Source organism: Oncorhynchus mykiss, chromosome 23 (assembly GCF_013265735.2).
Source record: "Oncorhynchus mykiss isolate Arlee chromosome 23, USDA_OmykA_1.1, whole genome shotgun sequence".
Classification (NCBI taxonomy): domain Eukaryota; kingdom Metazoa; phylum Chordata; class Actinopteri; order Salmoniformes; family Salmonidae; genus Oncorhynchus; species Oncorhynchus mykiss.
Genome location: NC_048587.1, coordinates 62628025 through 62646973, shown reverse-complemented (window position 1 = coordinate 62646973; position 18949 = coordinate 62628025). Strand labels below are relative to the sequence as shown.

Below are 18949 nucleotides of genomic sequence, written 5' to 3'. Positions count from 1 at the left end.
ACAGCAACTGTCAACCCCGACTCAAACTTAGGCCCCACCCACAAGGTCATAAAGGTCAGTGGTTGGTTGGCGGTCATCGTAAGCCTAGAGCATAGACCGCAATTGAATAGTAAAAGTCTGATTCAGAATTGAGATGATTGGTTCATTCAGAATGTGTTACATTATTAATATACAGTATCTAATATTAGCAGACGCTTTTATCCAAAGCTCCTTACAGTCATGTCTGCATACCTTTTACATATGGGGGGCCCCAGCGGGAATTGAACCCATGACCCTAGCGTAGAAAGAGCAATGCTCTACCAACTGAGCTAGAGGACCATTAATTTATATCAATGGGAGACTGGCTCACGTCAATGGGAGACTGGCTCACGTCAATGGGAGACAGACTCACGTCAATGGGAGACTGGCTCACGTCAATGGGAGACAGGCTCACGTCAATGGGAGACAGCCTCACGTCAATGGGAGACAGCCTCACGTCAATGGGAGACTGGCTCACGTCAATGGGAGACAGCCTCACGTCAATGGGAGACAGCCTCACGTCAATGGGAGACAGGCTCACCTCAATGGGAGACAGGCTTACGTCAATGGGAGACAGACTCACGTCAATGGGAGACAGGGGGCGAGACAGGCTCGTGTCAATGGGAGACAGCCTCACGTCAATGGGAGACAGCCTCACGTCAATGGGAGACAGCCTCACGTCAATGGGAGACAGGCTCACGTCAATGGGAGACAGGCTCACGTCAATGGGAGACAGGCTCACGTCAATGGGAGACAGCCTCACGTCAATGGGAGACAGCCTCACGTCAATGGGAGACAGCCTCACGTCAATGGGAGACAGCCTCACGTCAATGGGAGACAGCCTCACGTCAATGGGAGACAGGCTCACGTCAATGGGAGACAGGCTCACGTCAATGGGAGACAGCCTCACGTCAATGGGAGACAGCCTCACGTCAATGGGAGACAGCCTCACGTCAATGGGAGACAGCCTCACGTCAATGGGAGACAGCCTCACGTCAATGGGAGACAGCCTCACGTCAATGGGAGACAGCCTCACGTCAATGGGAGACAGCCTCACGTCAATGGGAGACAGCCTCACGTCAATGGGAGACAGGCTCACGTCAATGGGAGACAGGCTCACGTCAATGGGAGACAGCCTCACGTCAATGGGAGACAGCCTCACGTCAATGGGAGACAGGCTCACGTCAATGGGAGACAGCCTCACGTCAATGGGAGACAGGCTCACGTCAATGGGAGACAGGCTCACGTCAACGTCAATGGGAGACAGGCTCACGTCAATGGGAGACAGCCTCACGTCAATGGGAGACAGCCTCACGTCAATGGGAGACAGCCTCACGTCAATGGGAGACAGCCTCACGTCAATGGGAGACAGCCTCACGTCAATGGGAGACAGCCTCACGTCAATGGGAGACAGGCTCACGTCAATGGGAGACAGCCTCACGTCAATGAGAGACAGGCTCACGTCAATGGGAGACAGCCTCACGTCAATGGGAGACAGCCTCACGTCAATGGGAGACAGCCTCACGTCAATGGGAGACAGACTCACGTCAATGGGAGACAGGCTCACGTCAATGGGAGACAGCCTCACGTCAATGGGAGACAGCCTCACGTCAATGGGAGACAGCCTCACGTCAATGGGAGACAGCCTCACGTCAATGGGAGACAGACTCACGTCAATGGGAGACAGGCTCACGTCAATGGGAGACAGCCTCACGTCAACGTCAATGGGAGACAGGCTCACGTCAATGGGAGACAGGCTCACGTCAATGGGAGACAGGCTCACGTCAACGTCAATGGGAGACAGGCTCACGTCAATGGGAGACAGGCTCACGTCAATGGGAGACAGGCTCACGTCAATGGGAGACAGGCTCACGTCAATGGGAGACAGGCTCACGTCAACGTCAATGGGAGACAGGCTCACGTCAATGGGAGACAGGCTCACGTCAATGGGAGACAGGCTCACGTCAATGGGAGACTGGCTCACGTCAATGGGAGACAGGCTCACGTCAACGTCAATGGGAGACAGGCTCACGTCAATGGGAGACAGGCTCACGTCAATGGGAGACAGGCTCACGTCAATGGGAGACAGGCTCACGTCAACGTCAATGGGAGACAGGCTCACGTCAATGGGAGACAGGCTCACGTCAATGGGAGACAGGCTCACGTCAATGGGAGACAGGCTCACGTCAACGTCAATGGGAGACAGGCTCACGTCAACGTCAATGGGAGACAGGCTCACGTCAATGGGAGACAGGCTCACGTCAACGTCAATGGGAGACAGGCTCACGTCAACGTCAATGGGAGACAGGCTCACGTCAACGTCAATGGGAGACAGGCTCACGTCAATGGGAGACAGCCTCACGTCAATGGGAGACAGCCTCACGTCAATGGGAGACAGCCTCACGTCAATGGGAGACAGGCTCACGTCAATGGGAGACAGACTCACGTCAATGGGAGACAGCCTCACGTCAATGGGAGACAGGCTCACGTCAATGGGAGACAGGCTCACGTCAATGGGAGACAGGCTCACGTCAATGGGAGACAGCCTCACGTCAATGGGAGACAGCCTCACGTCAATGGGAGACAGCCTCACGTCAATGGGAGACAGCCTCACGTCAATGGGAGACAGGCTCACGTCAATGGGAGACAGCCTCACGTCAATGGGAGACAGGCTCACGTCAACGTCAATGGGAGACAGCCTCACGTCAATGGGAGACAGCCTCACGTCAATGGGAGACAGGCTCACGTCAACGTCAATGGGAGACAGGCTCACGTCAATGGGAGACAGCCTCACGTCAATGGGAGACAGTATACACTACCATTCAAAGGTTTGGGGTCATTTAGAAATGTCTTTGTTTTTGAAAGAAAATCTATTTTTTTGTCCATTAAAATAACATCAAATTGATCAGAAATACAGTGTAGACATTGTTAATGTTGTAAATGACTATTGTAGCTGGAAATGGCTGACTTTTAATGGAATATCTACATAGGCGTACAGAGGCCCATTATCAGCAACCATCTCTCCTGTGTTCCAATGGCACGTTGTGTTAGCTAATCCAAGTTTATCATTTTAAAAGGCTAATTGATCATTAGAAAACCCTTTTGCAATTATGTTAGCACAGCTAAAAACTGTTCTGATTAAAGAAGCAATACAACTGGCCTTCTTTAGACTAGTTGAGTATCTGGAGCATCAGCATTTGTGAGTTCAATTACAGGCTCAAAATGTCCAGAAACAAAGACCGAAGATCTCGAACGCTCTGTACTACTCCCTTCACAGAACAGAGCAAACTGTCTCTAACCAGAATAGAAAGAGGAGTGGGAGGCCCCGGTGCACAACTGAGCAAGAGGACAAGTACATTACAGTGTCTAGTTTGAGAAACAGACGCCTCACAAGTCCTCAACTGGCAGCTTCATTAAATAGTACCCGCAAAACACCAGTCTCAACGTCAACAGTGAAGAGGCGACTCCGGGATGCTGGCCTTCTAGGCAGAGTTCCTCTGTCCAGTCTCAACATCAACAGTGAAGAGGCGACTCCGGGATGCTGGCCTTCTAGGCAGAGTTCCTCTGTCCAGTCTCAACATCAACAGTGAAGAGGCGACTCCGGGATGCTGGCCTTCTAAGTAGGACAATTCCAAGTGACCCCAAACTCTTGAATGGTAGTGTATGTCAGTGGGAGACAGACAGACACATGTCAATGGGAGACAGACAGACACATGTCAATGGGAGACAGACAGACACATGTCAATGGGAGACAGACAGACACATGTCAATGGGAGACAGACACATGTCAATGGGAGACAGACAGACACATGTCAATGGGAGACAGACAGACACATGTCAAAGGGAGATAGACAGACACATGTCAATGGGAGACAGACAGACACATGTCAATGGGAGACAGACAGACACATGTCAATGGGAGACAGACAGACACATGTCAATGCGAGACAGACACATGTCAATGGGAGACAGACAGACACATGTCAATGGGGGACAGAAAGACACATGTCAATGGGAGACAGACAGACACATGTCAATGGGAGACAGACAGACACATGTCAATGGGAGACAGACACATGTCAATGGGAGACAGACAGACACATGTCAATGGGAGACAGACAGACACATGTCAATGGGAGACAGACAGACACATGTCAATGGGAGACAGACAGACACATGTCAATGGGAGACAGACAGACACATGTCAATGGGAGACAGACAGACACATGTCAATGGGAGACAGACACATGTCAATGGGAGACAGACACATGTCAATGGGAGACAGACACATGTCAATGGGAGACAGACACATGTCAATGGGAGACAGACACATGTCAATGGGAGACAGACACATGTCAATGGGAGACAGACAGACACATGTCAATGGGAGACAGACACATGTCAATGGGAGACAGACAGACACATGTCAATGGGAGACAGACAGACACATGTCAATGGGAGACAGACACATGTCAATGGGAGACAGACACATGTCAATGGGAGACAGACACATGTCAATGGGAGACAGACACATGTCAATGGGAGACAGACACATGTCAATGGGAGACAGACACATGTCAATGGGAGACAGACAGACACATGTCAATGGGAGACAGACACATGTCAATGGGAGACAGACAGACACATGTCAATGGGAGACAGACACATGTCAATGGGAGACAGACAGACACATGTCAATGGGAGACAGACACATGTCAATGGGAGACAGACACATGTCAATGGGAGACAGCCACATGTCAATGGGAGACAGACACATGTCAATGGGAGACAGACAGACACATGTCAATGGGAGACAGACAGACACATGTCAATGGGAGACAGACACATGTCAATGGGAGACAGACAGACACATGTCAATGGGAGACAGACACATGTCAATGGGAGACAGACAGACACATGTCAAAGGGAGAAATGTGAGTTAATTGGATAGAACGTACAAGTTCAGAACCAGAAGTCTTAAATGTATTTGATCAGAAAGAATTGACATTAAATAAAATAATAAAATAATGAATTTGAAGAATTGAAGAGCTCTGTATACGTGTTATTTAATAGGATCTCTATGTAGAGATGAGAGAGAGAAGCAGATATATAGATAGATAATGTAGAAATGTTCACACACACAAGTGTCGTAATACATTCCACTTGTAGTGATCTGCTGGAGGACCAACAGTGAATCTGTCTCTAAAACAGACAAACAGACCTCTGACTTGTAGTGAGCTGCTGGAGGACCAACAGTGAATCTGTCTCTAAAACAGACAAACAAACCTCTGACTTGTAGTGAGCTGCTGGAGGACCAACAGTGAATCTGTCTCTAAAACAGACAAACAAACCTCTGACTTGTAGTGAGCTGCTGGAGGACCAACAGTGAAGCTCGGCCAGGCAGAACGCCATCTGACGGAGGAGAGGAACCCGAGACTGCAGAGAGAGGAGGGGAAAGGAGGGAACGAGTGAAATCAGGAGAAAAAGGGGAGACAAAACAACATGACAGATACACCTGTAGTGGTGATGAACACGGGGGGGGTTACATAGAGGGTGCTCAGGGTCTCACACACACACACACACACACACACACACACACACACACACACACACACACACACACACACACACACACACACACACACACACACGTGAACTCTAAGAAGGCCCTGCTATAGTACACACACACACACACACACACACACACACACACACACACACACACACACACACACACACACACACACACACACACACACACACACACACACACACACACACACACACACACACACACACACACACACACGTGAACTCTAAGAAGGCCCTGCTATAGTACACACATCATAGGTAGTGGGGGGCAGGTAACCTGTCGGTTAGAGACAAAGGTCCTTAGTTTGAATCCCCGAGCCGACCAGGTGAAATATCTGTCAATGTGCCCTTGAGCAAGGCACTTAACCTTCATTGCTCCTGGGTCAACGTTGATAATATCTGACCCGGGCTGTGACCCCACTCTCTGCTGGGATATGCAAAAAAAATTCTAACATTTACATTAGTGAAATATACGCACCCAGCAAATGATTATGTATTAGTGATGAAGAACCTATCATTCCACACACATCACTGTCTGTTGATGAAGAGGACAAATCTCTCTCCCCACATCATCTCTCTCTCTCTCTCTCTCTTTTCCTCCCTTGCTCCATCCCTCTCTCATCCATGACCAGGTTACTGCTGAGGGTGGACTCTCTCTTCCTTTCCCTCCCTCCCTCCCTCCCTCCCTCCCTCCCTCCCTCCCTCCCTCCCTCCCTCCCTCCCTCCCTCCCTCCCTCCCTCCATAATGCTGAGGGTGGACTCTCTCTTCCTTTCCCTCCCTCCCTCCCTCCCTCCCTCCCTCCATAATGCTGAGGGTGGACTCTCTCTTCCTTTCCCTCCCTCCCTCCCTCCCTCCCTCCCTCCCTCCATAATGCTGAGAGTGGACTCTCTCTTCCTTTCCCTCCCTCCCTCCCTCCCTCCCTCCCTCCCTCCCTCCCTCCCTCCCTCCCTCCCTCCCTCCATAATGCTGAGGGTGGACTCTCTCTTCCTTTCCCTCCCTCCCTCCCTCCCTCCCTCCCTCCCTCCCTCCCTCCCTCCATAATGCTGAGGATGGACTCTCCTTCCCTTTCTCTTTCTCTCCTGATCCTTCCCTCCCTCCCTCCCTCCCTCCCTCCCTCCCTCCCTCCCTCCCTCCCTCCCTCCCTCCCTCCCTCCATAATGCTGAGGATGGACTCTCCTTCCCTTTCTCTTTCTCTCCTGATCCCTCCCTCCCTCTCTCCCTCCCTCCCTCCCTCCATCTCCCTCGCTCCATATTGCTGAGGCTGAACTCTCTCTTATCTCTGTCCCTTGCTCCTGCTGTGGGGAAATAAACTCTCACTCCACCACTCACCTCCAACACACACAACACACACACACAACACACACAACCTCCCTACAAAATAATAAACAGATAAACATGGCGCCACTGAAACGCTGGGGTAGCAGCACTGCTGTATCACTGGAACTAGTTTACTGACATAAGAGGATTCTTTGTGTGTGTGTGTGTGTGTGTGTGTGTGTGTGTGTGTGTGTGTGTGTGTTTATGTGTGTGCTTATGTGTGAGCGTGTGTGTGTGTGTGTGTTTGCGTCCGCGTGTGTCCATAAGAGGATTCTTTGTGTGTGTGTGTGTGTGTGTGTGTTTGCGTCCGCGTTCATGTGTGTCCATAAGAGGATTCCTTTATCCTATAATAACCTGCTTCAACTGGAAGTCAGCCCTTTTCTGAAGGGAAACCAATATGGCCATGAAGTGAGGAAAAGGAAATCTGTCATTTAGCAAAGAGAGATAGCTGGGCGACTAGGCGTTACAGTTCAGAGGTCACATCAGAGACAGTAGTGTGGGTATACCGGAGCTACCAAAAGGTTTCTGTAGGAACGGCATGTTTACCTGGGTATCAATACATTTGGATTGTTGGATTAGAGAACACTGGGATGCACTCTGTGTCTCCGCGTCCAGTCCACACTCTGTGTCTCTGTGTCCAGTCCACACTCTGTCTCTCCGTGTCCAGTCCACACTCTGTCTCTCTGTGTCCAGTCCACACTCTGTGTCTCAGTGTCCAGTCCACACTCTGTGTCTCCGTGTCCACACTCTGTGTCTCCGTGTCCACACTCTGTGTCTCAGTGTCCAGTCCACACTCTGTGTCTCCGCGTCCAGTCGACACTCTGTGTCTCCGTGTCCAGTCCACACTCTGTGTCTCAGTGTCCAGTCCACACTCTGTGTCTCCGTGTCCACACTCTGTGTCTCCGTGTCCACACTCTGTGTCTCAGTGTCCAGTCCATACTCTGTGTCTCCGTGTCTCCGTGTCCACACTCTGTGTCTCAGTGTCCAGTCCACACTCTGTGTCTCCGCGTCCAGTCGAAACTCTGTGTCTCAGTGTCCAGTCCACACTCTGTGTCTCTGTGTCCAGTCCACACTCTGTGTCTCCGCGTCCAGTCCACACTCTGTGTCTCTGTGTCTCAGTGTCCAGTCCACACTCTGTGTCTCTGTGTCCAGTCCACACTCCGTGTCTCCGCGTCCGGTCCACACTCTGTGTCTCAGTGTCCAGTCCACACTCTGTCTCAGTGTCCAGTCCACACTCTGTGTCTCCGCGTCCAGTCGACACTCTGTGTCTCAGTGTCCAGTCGACAATCTGTGTCTCCGTGTCCAGTCCACACTCTGTGTCTCCGTGTCCAGTCCACACTCTGTGTCTCCGTGTCCACACTCTGTGTCTCAGTGTCCAGTCCACACTCTGTGTCTCTGTGGCTCAGTGTCCAGTCCACACTCTGCGTCTCCGCGTCCAGTCCACACTCTGTCTCAGTGTCCAGTCCACACTCTGTGTCTCCGTGTCCAGTCCACACTCTGTCTCAGTGTCCAGTCCACACTCTGTGTCTCCGTGTCCAGTCCACACTCTGCGTCTCAGTGTCCAGTCCACACTCTGTGTCTCAGTGTCCAGTCCACACTCTGCGTCTCAGTGTCCAGTCCACACTCTGTGTCTCAGTGTCCAGTCCACACTCTGCGTCTCAGTGTCCAGTCCACACTCTGCGTCTCAGTGTCCAGTCCACACTCTGTCTCAGTGTCCAGTCCACACTCTGCGTCTCAGTGTCCAGTCCACACTCTGCATCTCCGCGTCCAGTCCACACTCTGTCTCAGTGTCCAGTCCACACTCTGTGTCTCCGTGTCCAGACCACACTCTGTGTCTCCGTGTCCAGTCCACACTCTGTGTCTCAGTGTCCAGTCCACACTCTGTGTCTCCGCGTCCAGTCCACACTCTGTGTCTCTGTGTCTCAGTGTCCAGTCCACACTCTGTCTCAGTGTCCAGTCCACACTCTGTGTCTCCGCGTCCAGTCCACACTCTGTGTCTCTGTGTCTCAGTGTCCAGTCAACACTCTGTGTCTCCGTGTCCAGTCCACACTCTGTGTCTCCGTGTCTCAGTGTCCAGTCGACACTCTGTGTCTCAGTGTCCAGTCGACACTCTGTCTCAGTGTCCAGTCCACACTCTGTGTCTCTGTGTCTCAGTGTCCAGTCGACACTCTGTGTCTCAGTGTCCAGTCCACACTCTGTGTCTCAGTGTCCAGTCCACACTCTGTGTCTCAGTGTCCAGTCCACACTCTGTGTCTCCGCGTCCAGTCCACACTCTGTGTCTCAGTGTCCAGTCCACACTCTGCGTCTCAGTGTCCAGTCCACACTCTGTCTCAGTGTCCAGTCCACACTCTGTGTCTCAGTGTCCAGTCCACACTCTGTCTCAGTGTCCAGTCCACACTCTGCGTCTCAGTGTCCAGTCCACACTCTGCATCTCCGCGTCCAGTCCACACTCTGTCTCAGTGTCCAGTCCACACTCTGTGTCTCCGTGTCCAGACCACACTCTGTGTCTCCGTGTCCAGTCCACACTCTGTGTCTCAGTGTCCAGTCCACACTCTGTGTCTCCGCGTCCAGTCCACACTCTGTGTCTCTGTGTCTCAGTGTCCAGTCCACACTCTGTCTCAGTGTCCAGTCCACACTCTGTGTCTCCGCGTCCAGTCCACACTCTGTGTCTCTGTGTCTCAGTGTCCAGTCCACACTCTGTCTCAGTGTCCAGTCAACACTCTGTGTCTCCGTGTCCAGTCCACACTCTGTGTCTCCGTGTCTCAGTGTCCAGTCGACACTCTGTGTCTCAGTGTCCAGTCGACACTCTGTCTCAGTGTCCAGTCCACACTCTGTGTCTCTGTGTCTCAGTGTCCAGTCGACACTCTGTGTCTCAGTGTCCAGTCCACACTCTGTGTCTCAGTGTCCAGTCCACACTCTGTGTCTCAGTGTCCAGTCCACACTCTGTGTCTCTGCGTCCAGTCCACACTCTGTGTCTCAGTGTCCAGTCCACACTCTGCGTCTCAGTGTCCAGTCCACACTCTGTCTCAGTGTCCAGTCCACACTCTGTGTCTCCGTGTCCAGTCGACACTGGAGTTTGTGTGTGTGTGTGTGTGTGTGTGGTCAGGGGGCATAGTGTGTGTGTGCGGGTGTGTGAGAAAGGGTGTGAGAGTCGAGGCGAGTGAGGACTAGAGAAGTGTGTGTGTGATTGTAAAGGCAGGGAATGTGTTTGTCCATGTTCACTTTGATAACAACAACACACAAAAGGTATAGACTGACTTCATCAACAGCATGGTTATAGACTCACTTCTTCAACAGCATGGTTATAGACTCACTTCATCAACAGTATGGTGGTTATAGACTCACTTCATCAACAACATGGCTATGTACTCACTTCATCACCAGTATGGTGGTTATAGACTCACTTCATCAACAACATGGCTATGTACTCACTTCATCAACAGTATGGTGGTTATAGACTCACTTCTTCAACAGCATGGCAATGGACTCACTTCATCAACAGTATGGTGGTTATAGACTCACTTCATCAACAGTATGGTGGTTATAGACTCACTTCATCAACAGTATGGTGGTTATAGACTCACTTCATCAACAGTATGGTGGTTATAGACTCACTACATCAACAACATGGCTATGTACTCACTTCATCACCAGTATGGTGGTTATAGACTCACTTCATCAACAACATGGCTATGTACTCACTTCATCAACAGTATGGTGGTTATAGACTCACTTCTTCAACAGCATGGCTATGGACTCACTTCATCAACAGTATGGTGGTTATAGACTCACTTCATCAACAGTATGGTGGTTATAGACTCACTTCATAAACAGTATGGCTATAGACTCACTTCATCAACAGTATGGTTATAGACTCACTTCATCAACAGTATGGTTATAGACTCACTTCATCAACAGTATGGTTATAGACTCACTTCATCAACAGTATGGTGGCTATAGACTCACTTCATCAACAGTATGGTGGTTATAGACTCACTTCTTCAAACAGCATGGCTATAGACTCACTTCATCAACAGTATGGTGGCTATAGACTCACTTCTTCAACAGCATGGCTATAGACTCACTTCTTCAACAGCATGGTTATAGACTCACTTCTTCAACAGCATGGCTATAGACTCACTTCATCAACAGTATGGTGGCTATTGACTCACTTCATCAACAGTATGGTGGTTATAGACTCACTTCTTCAACAGCATGGTGGTTATAGACTCACTTCATCAACAGTATGGTGGTTATAGACTCACTTCATCAACAGCATGGTTATAGACTCATTTCATCAACAGTATGGTTATAGACTCACTTCATCAACAGTATGGTGGTTATAGACTCACTTCATCAACAGTATGGTTATAGACTCACTTCATCAACAGTATGGCTATAGACTCACTTCATCAACAGTATGGTGGTTATAGACTCACTTCATCAACAGTATGGTGGTTATAGACTCACTTCATCAACAGTATGGTGGTTATAGACTCACTTCATCAACAGTATGGTGGTTATAGACTCACTTCATCAACAGTATGGTGGTTATAGACTCACTTCATCAACAGTATGGTGGTTATAGACTCACTTCATCAACAGTATGGTGGTTATAGACTCACTTCATCAACAGTATGGTGGTTATAGACTCACTTCATCAACAGTATGGTTATAGACTCACTTCATCAACAGTATGGCTATAGACTCACTTCATCAACAGTATGGTGGTTATAGACTCACTTCATCAACAGTATGGCTATAGACTCACTTCATCAACAGTATGGCTATAGACTCACTTCATCAACAGTATGGCTATAGACTCACTTCATCAACAGTATGGCTATAGACTCACTTCATCAACAGTATGGCTATAGACTCACTTCATCAACAGTATGGTTATAGACTCACTTCATCAACAGTATGGTGGTTATAGACTCACTTCATCAACAGCATGGCTATAGACTCACTTCATCAACAGTATGGTGGTTATAGACTCACTTCATCAACAGTATGGTGGTTATAGACTCACTTCATCAACAGTATGGTGGTTATAGACTCACTTCATCAACAGTATGGTGGTTATAGACTCACTTCATCAACAGTATGGTGGTTATAGACTCACTTCATCAACAGCATGGTTATAGACTCACTTCATCAACAGTATGGTTATAGACTCACTTCATCAACAGTATGGTGGTTATAGACTCACTTCATCAACAGTATGGTTATAGACTCACTTCATCAACAGTATGGCTATAGACTCACTTCATCAACAGTATGGTGGTTATAGACTCACTTCATCAACAGTATGGTGGTTATAGACTCACTTCATCAACAGTATGGTGGTTATAGACTCACTTCATCAACAGTATGGTGGTTATAGACTCACTTCATCAACAGTATGGTGGTTATAGACTCACTTCATCAACAGTATGGTGGTTATAGACTCACTTCATCAACAGTATGGTTATAGACTCACTTCATCAACAGTATGGTTATAGACTCACTTCATCAACAGTATGGTGGTTATAGACTCACTTCATCAACAGTATGGTGGCTATAGACTCACTTCATCAACAGTATGGCTATAGACTCACTTCATCAACAGTATGGTGGTTATAGACTCACTTCATCAACAGTATGGTTATAGACTCACTTCATCAACAGTATGGTGGTTATAGACTCACTTCATCAACAGTATGGTTATAGACTCACTTTATCAACAGTATGGTTATAGACTCACTTCATCAACAGTATGGTGGTTATAGACTCACTTCATCAACAGTATGGTGGCTATAGACTCACTTCATAAACAGTATGGCTATAGACTCACTTCATAAACAGTATGGCTATAGACTCACTTCATCAACATTATGGTGGTTATAGGCTCACTTCATCACCAGTATGGTGGTTATAGACTCACTTCATCAACAGTATGGTTATAGACTCACTTCATCAACAGTATGGTGGTTATAGACTCACTTCATCAACAGTATGGTTATAGACTCACTTCCTCAAAAGTATGGTGGTTATAGACTCACTTCATCAACAGTATGGTTATAGACTCACTTCATCAACAGTATGGTGGTTATAGACTCACTTCATCAACAGCATGGCTATAGACTCACTTCATCAACAGTATGGTGGTTATAGGCTCACTTCATCAACAGTATGGTGGTTATAGACTCACTTCATCAACAGTATGGCTATAGACTCACTTCATCAACAGTATGGTGGCTATAGACTCACTTCATCAACAGTATGGTGGTTATAGACTCACTTCATCAACAGTATGGCTATAGACTCACTTCATCAACAGTATGGTGGTTATAGGCTCACTTCATCAACAGTATGGTGGTTATAGACTCACTTCATCAACAGTATGGCTATAGACTCACTTCATCAACAGTATGGTGGTTATAGACTCACTTCATCAACAGTATGGTTATAGACTCACTTCATCAACAGTATGGTGGTTATAGACTCACTTCATCAACAGCATGGCTATAGCCTCACTTCATCAACAGTATGGTGGTTATAGGCTCACTTCATCAACAGTATGGTGGTTATAGACTCACTTCATCAACAGTATGGCTATAGACTCACTTCATCAACAGTATGGTGGCTATAGACTCACTTCATCAACAGTATGGGGGTTATAGACTCACTTCATCAACAGTATGGTTATAGACTCACTTCATCAACAGTATGGTGGTTATAGACTCACTTCATCAACAGTATGGCTATAGACTCACTTCATCAACAGTATGGTTATAGACTCACTTCATCAACAGTATGGTGGTTATAGACTCACTTCATCAACAGTATGGTGGTTATAGACTCACTTCATAAACAGTATGGCTATAGACTCACTTCATCAACAGTATGGTTATAGACTCACTTCATCAACAGTATGGTGGTTATAGACTCACTTCATCAACAGTATGGTGGTTATAGACTCACTTCATAAACAGTATGGCTATAGACTCACTTCATCAACAGTATGGCTATAGACTCACTTCATCAACATTATGGTGGTTATAGGCTCACTTCATCACCAGTATGGTGGTTATAGACTCACTTCATCAACAGTATGGTTATAGACTCACTTCATCAACAGTATGGTGGTTATAGACTCACTTCATCAACAGTATGGTTATAGACTCACTTCCTCAACAGTATGGTGGTTATAGACTCACTTCATCAACAGTATGGTTATAGACTCACTTCATCAACAGTATGGTGGTTATAGACTCACTTCATCAACAGCATGGCTATAGACTCACTTCATCAACAGTATGGTGTTATAGGCTCACTTCATCAACAGTATGGTGGTTATAGACTCACTTCATCAACAGTATGGCTATAGACTCACTTCATCAACAGTATGGTGGCTATAGACTCACTTCATCAACAGTATGGTGGTTATAGACTCACTTCATCAACAGTATGGCTATAGACTCACTTCATCAACAGTATGGTCGTTATAGGCTCACTTCATCAACAGTATGGTGGTTATAGACTCACTTCATCAACAGTATGGCTATAGACTCACTTCATCAACAGTATGGTGGTTATAGACTCACTTCATCAACAGTATGGCTATAGACTCACTTCATCAACAGTATGGTGGCTATAGACTCACTTCATCAACAGTATGGTGGTTATAGACTCACTTCATCAACAGTATGGTTATAGACTCACTTCATCAACAGTATGGTGGTTATAGACTTACTTTATCAACAGTATGGCTCTAGACTCACTTCATCAACAGTTTTGGTTATAGACTCACTTCATCAACAGTATGGTGGTTATAGACTCACTTCATCAACAGTATGGTGGTTATAGACTCACTTCATAAACAGTATGGCTATAGACTCACTTCATCAACAGTATGGTGGTTATAGACTCACTTCATCAACAGTATGGTGGTTATAGACTCACTACATCAACAACATGGCTATGTACTCACTTCATCACCAGTATTGTGGTTATAGACTCACTTCATCAACAACATGGCTATGTACTCACTTCATCAACAGTATGGTGGTTATAGACTCACTTCTTCAACAGCATGGCTATGGACTCACTTCATCAACAGTATGGTGGTTATAGACTCACTTCATCAACAGTATGGTGGTTATAGACTCACTTCATAAACAGTATGGCTATAGACTCACTTCATCAACAGTATGGTTATAGACTCACTTCATCAACAGTATGGTTATAGACTCACTTCATCAACAGTATGGTTATAGACTCACTTCATCAACAGTATGGTTATAGACTCACTTCATCAACAGTATGGTGGCTATAGACTCACTTCATCAACAGTATGGTGGTTATAGACTCACTTCTTCAAACAGCATGGCTATAGACTCACTTCATCAACAGTATGGTGGCTATAGACTCACTTCTTCAACAGCATGGCTATAGACTCACTTCTTCAACAGCATGGTTATAGACTCACTTCTTCAACAGCATGGCTATAGACTCACTTCATCAACAGTATGGTGGCTATTGACTCACTTCATCAACAGTATGGTGGTTATAGACTCACTTCTTCAACAGCATGGTTATAGACTCACTTCTTCAACAGTATGGCTATAGACTCACTTCATCAATAGTATGGTGGTTATAGACTCACTTCATCAACAGTATGGTTATAGACTCACTTCATCAACAGTATGGCTATAGACTCACTTCATCAACAGTATGGTGGTTATAGACTCACTTCATCAACAGTATGGCTATAGACTCACTTCATCAACAGTATGGTGGTTATAGACTCACTTCATCAACAGCATGGTTATAGACTCATTTCATCAACAGTATGGTTATAGACTCACTTCATCAACAGTATGGTGGTTAAAGACTCACTTCATCAACAGTATGGTTATAGACTCACTTCATCAACAGTATGGCTATAGACTCACTTCATCAACAGTATGGTGGTTATAGACTCACTTCATCAACAGTATGGTGGTTATAGACTCACTTCATCAACAGTATGGTGGTTATAGACTCACTTCATCAACAGTATGGTGGTTATAGACTCACTTCATCAACAGTATGGTGGTTATAGACTCACTTCATCAACAGTATGGTGGTTATAGACTCACTTCATCAACAGTATGGTGGTTATAGACTCACTTCATCAACAGTATGGTGGTTATAGACTCACTTCATCAACAGTATGGTGGTTATAGACTCACTTCATCAACAGTATGGTTATAGACTCACTTCATCAACAGTATGGCTATAGACTCACTTCATCAACAGTATGGTGGTTATAGACTCACTTCATCAACAGTATGGCTATAGACTCACTTCATCAACAGTATGGCTATAGACTCACTTCATCAACAGTATGGCTATAGACTCACTTCATCAACAGTATGGCTATAGACTCACTTCATCAACAGTATGGCTATAGACTCACTTCATCAACAGTATGGTTATAGACTCACTTCATCAACAGTATGGTGGTTATAGACTCACTTCATCAACAGCATGGCTATAGACTCACTTCATCAACAGTATGGTGGTTATAGACTCACTTCATCAACAGTATGGTGGTTATAGACTCACTTCATCAACAGTATGGTGGTTATAGACTCACTTCATCAACAGTATGGTGGTTATAGACTCACTTCATCAACAGTATGGTGGTTATAGACTCACTTCATCAACAGTATGGTGGTTATAGACTCACTTCATCAACAGCATGGTTATAGACTCACTTCATCAACAGTATGGTTATAGACTCACTTCATCAACAGTATGGTGGTTATAGACTCACTTCATCAACAGTATGGTTATAGACTCACTTCATCAACAGTATGGCTATAGACTCACTTCATCAACAGTATGGTGGTTATAGACTCACTTCATCAACAGTATGGTGGTTATAGACTCACTTCATCAACAGTATGGTGGTTATAGACTCACTTCATCAACAGTATGGTGGTTATAGACTCACTTCATCAACAGTATGGTGGTTATAGACTCACTTCATCAACAGTATGGTGGTTATAGACTCAATTCATCAACAGTATGGTTATAGACTCACTTCATCAACAGTATGGTTATAGACTCACTTCATCAACAGTATGGTGGTTATAGACTCACTTCATCAACAGTATGGTGGCTATAGACTCACTTCATCAACAGTATGGCTATAGACTCACTTCATCAACAGTATGGTGGTTATAGACTCACTTCATCAACAGTATGGTTATAGACTCACTTCATCAACAGTATGGTGGTTATAGACTCACTTCATCAACAGTATGGTTATAGACTCACTTCATCAACAGTATGGTTATAGACTCACTTCATCAACAGTATGGTGGTTATAGACTCACTTCATCAACAGTATGGTGGCTATAGACTCACTTCATAAACAGTATGGCTATAGACTCACTTCATAAACAGTATGGCTATAGACTCACTTCATCAACATTATGGTGGTTATAGGCTCACTTCATCACCAGTATGGTGGTTATAGACTCACTTCATCAACAGTATGGTTATAGACTCACTTCATCAACAGTATGGTGGTTATAGACTCACTTCATCAACAGTATGGTTATAGACTCACTTCCTCAAAAGTATGGTGGTTATAGACTCACTTCATCAACAGTATGGTTATAGACTCACTTCATCAACAGTATGGTGGTTATAGACTCACTTCATCAACAGCATGGCTATAGACTCACTTCATCAACAGTATGGTGGTTATAGGCTCACTTCATCAACAGTATGGTGGTTATAGACTCACTTCATCAACAGTATGGCTATAGACTCACTTCATCAACAGTATGGTGGCTATAGACTCACTTCATCAACAGTATGGTGGTTATAGACTCACTTCATCAACAGTATGGCTATAGACTCACTTCATCAACAGTATGGTGGTTATAGGCTCACTTCATCAACAGTATGGTGGTTATAGACTCACTTCATCAACAGTATGGCTATAGACTCACTTCATCAACAGTATGGTGGTTATAGACTCACTTCATCAACAGTATGGTTATAGACTCACTTCATCAACAGTATGGTGGTTATAGACTCACTTCATCAACAGCATGGCTATAGCCTCACTTCATCAACAGTATGGTGGTTATAGGCTCACTTCATCAACAGTATGGTGGTTATAGACTCACTTCATCAACAGTATGGCTATAGACTCACTTCATCAACAGTATGGTGGCTATAGACTCACTTCATCAACAGTATGGGGGTTATAGACTCACTTCATCAACAGTATGGTTATAGACTCACTTCATCAACAGTATGGTGGTTATAGACTCACTTCATCAACAGTATGGCTATAGACTCACTTCATCAACAGTATGGTTATAGACTCACTTCATCAACAGTATGGTGGTTATAGACTCACTTCATCAACAGTATGGTGGTTATAGACTCACTTCATAAACAGTATGGCTATAGACTCACTTCATCAACAGTATGGTTATAGACTCACTTCATCAACAGTATGGTGGTTATAGACTCACTTCATCAACAGTATGGTGGTTATAGACTCACTTCATAAACAGTATGGCTATAGACTCACTTCATCAACAGTATGGCTATAGACTCACTTCATCAACATTATGGTGGTTATAGGCTCACTTCATCACCAGTATGGTGGTTATAGACTCACTTCATCAACAGTATGGTTATAGACTCACTTCATCAACAGTATGGTGGTTATAGACTCACTTCATCAACAGTATGGTTATAGACTCACTTCCTCAACAGTATGGTGGTTATAGACTCACTTCATCAACAGTATGGTTATAGACTCACTTCATCAACAGTATGGTGGTTATAGACTCACTTCATCAACAGCATGGCTATAGACTCACTTCATCAACAGTATGGTGTTATAGGCTCACTTCATCAACAGTATGGTGGTTATAGACTCACTTCATCAACAGTATGGCTATAGACTCACTTCATCAACAGTATGGTGGCTATAGACTCACTTCATCAACAGTATGGTGG

At 45.8% G+C, this 18949-nt stretch overlaps 1 protein-coding gene across 10 annotated transcripts in view; it reads right to left on the bottom strand.

The window, feature by feature from the left end:
• The window catches only part of LOC118936402 (WD repeat-containing and planar cell polarity effector protein fritz homolog), a 184788-nt gene that overhangs the window by 114978 nt on the left and 50861 nt on the right, over positions 1–18949 (bottom strand). For all 10 annotated transcript variants that reach the window (XM_036961025.1, XM_036961029.1, XM_036961024.1 and 7 more), the window contains exon 2: positions 5370–5454. In XM_036961025.1, coding sequence (XP_036816920.1) covers positions 5370–5430 — 61 coding nt within the window. In that variant the 5' untranslated portion in view covers positions 5431–5454. The remainder of the gene's footprint in view (positions 1–5369; positions 5455–18949) is intronic.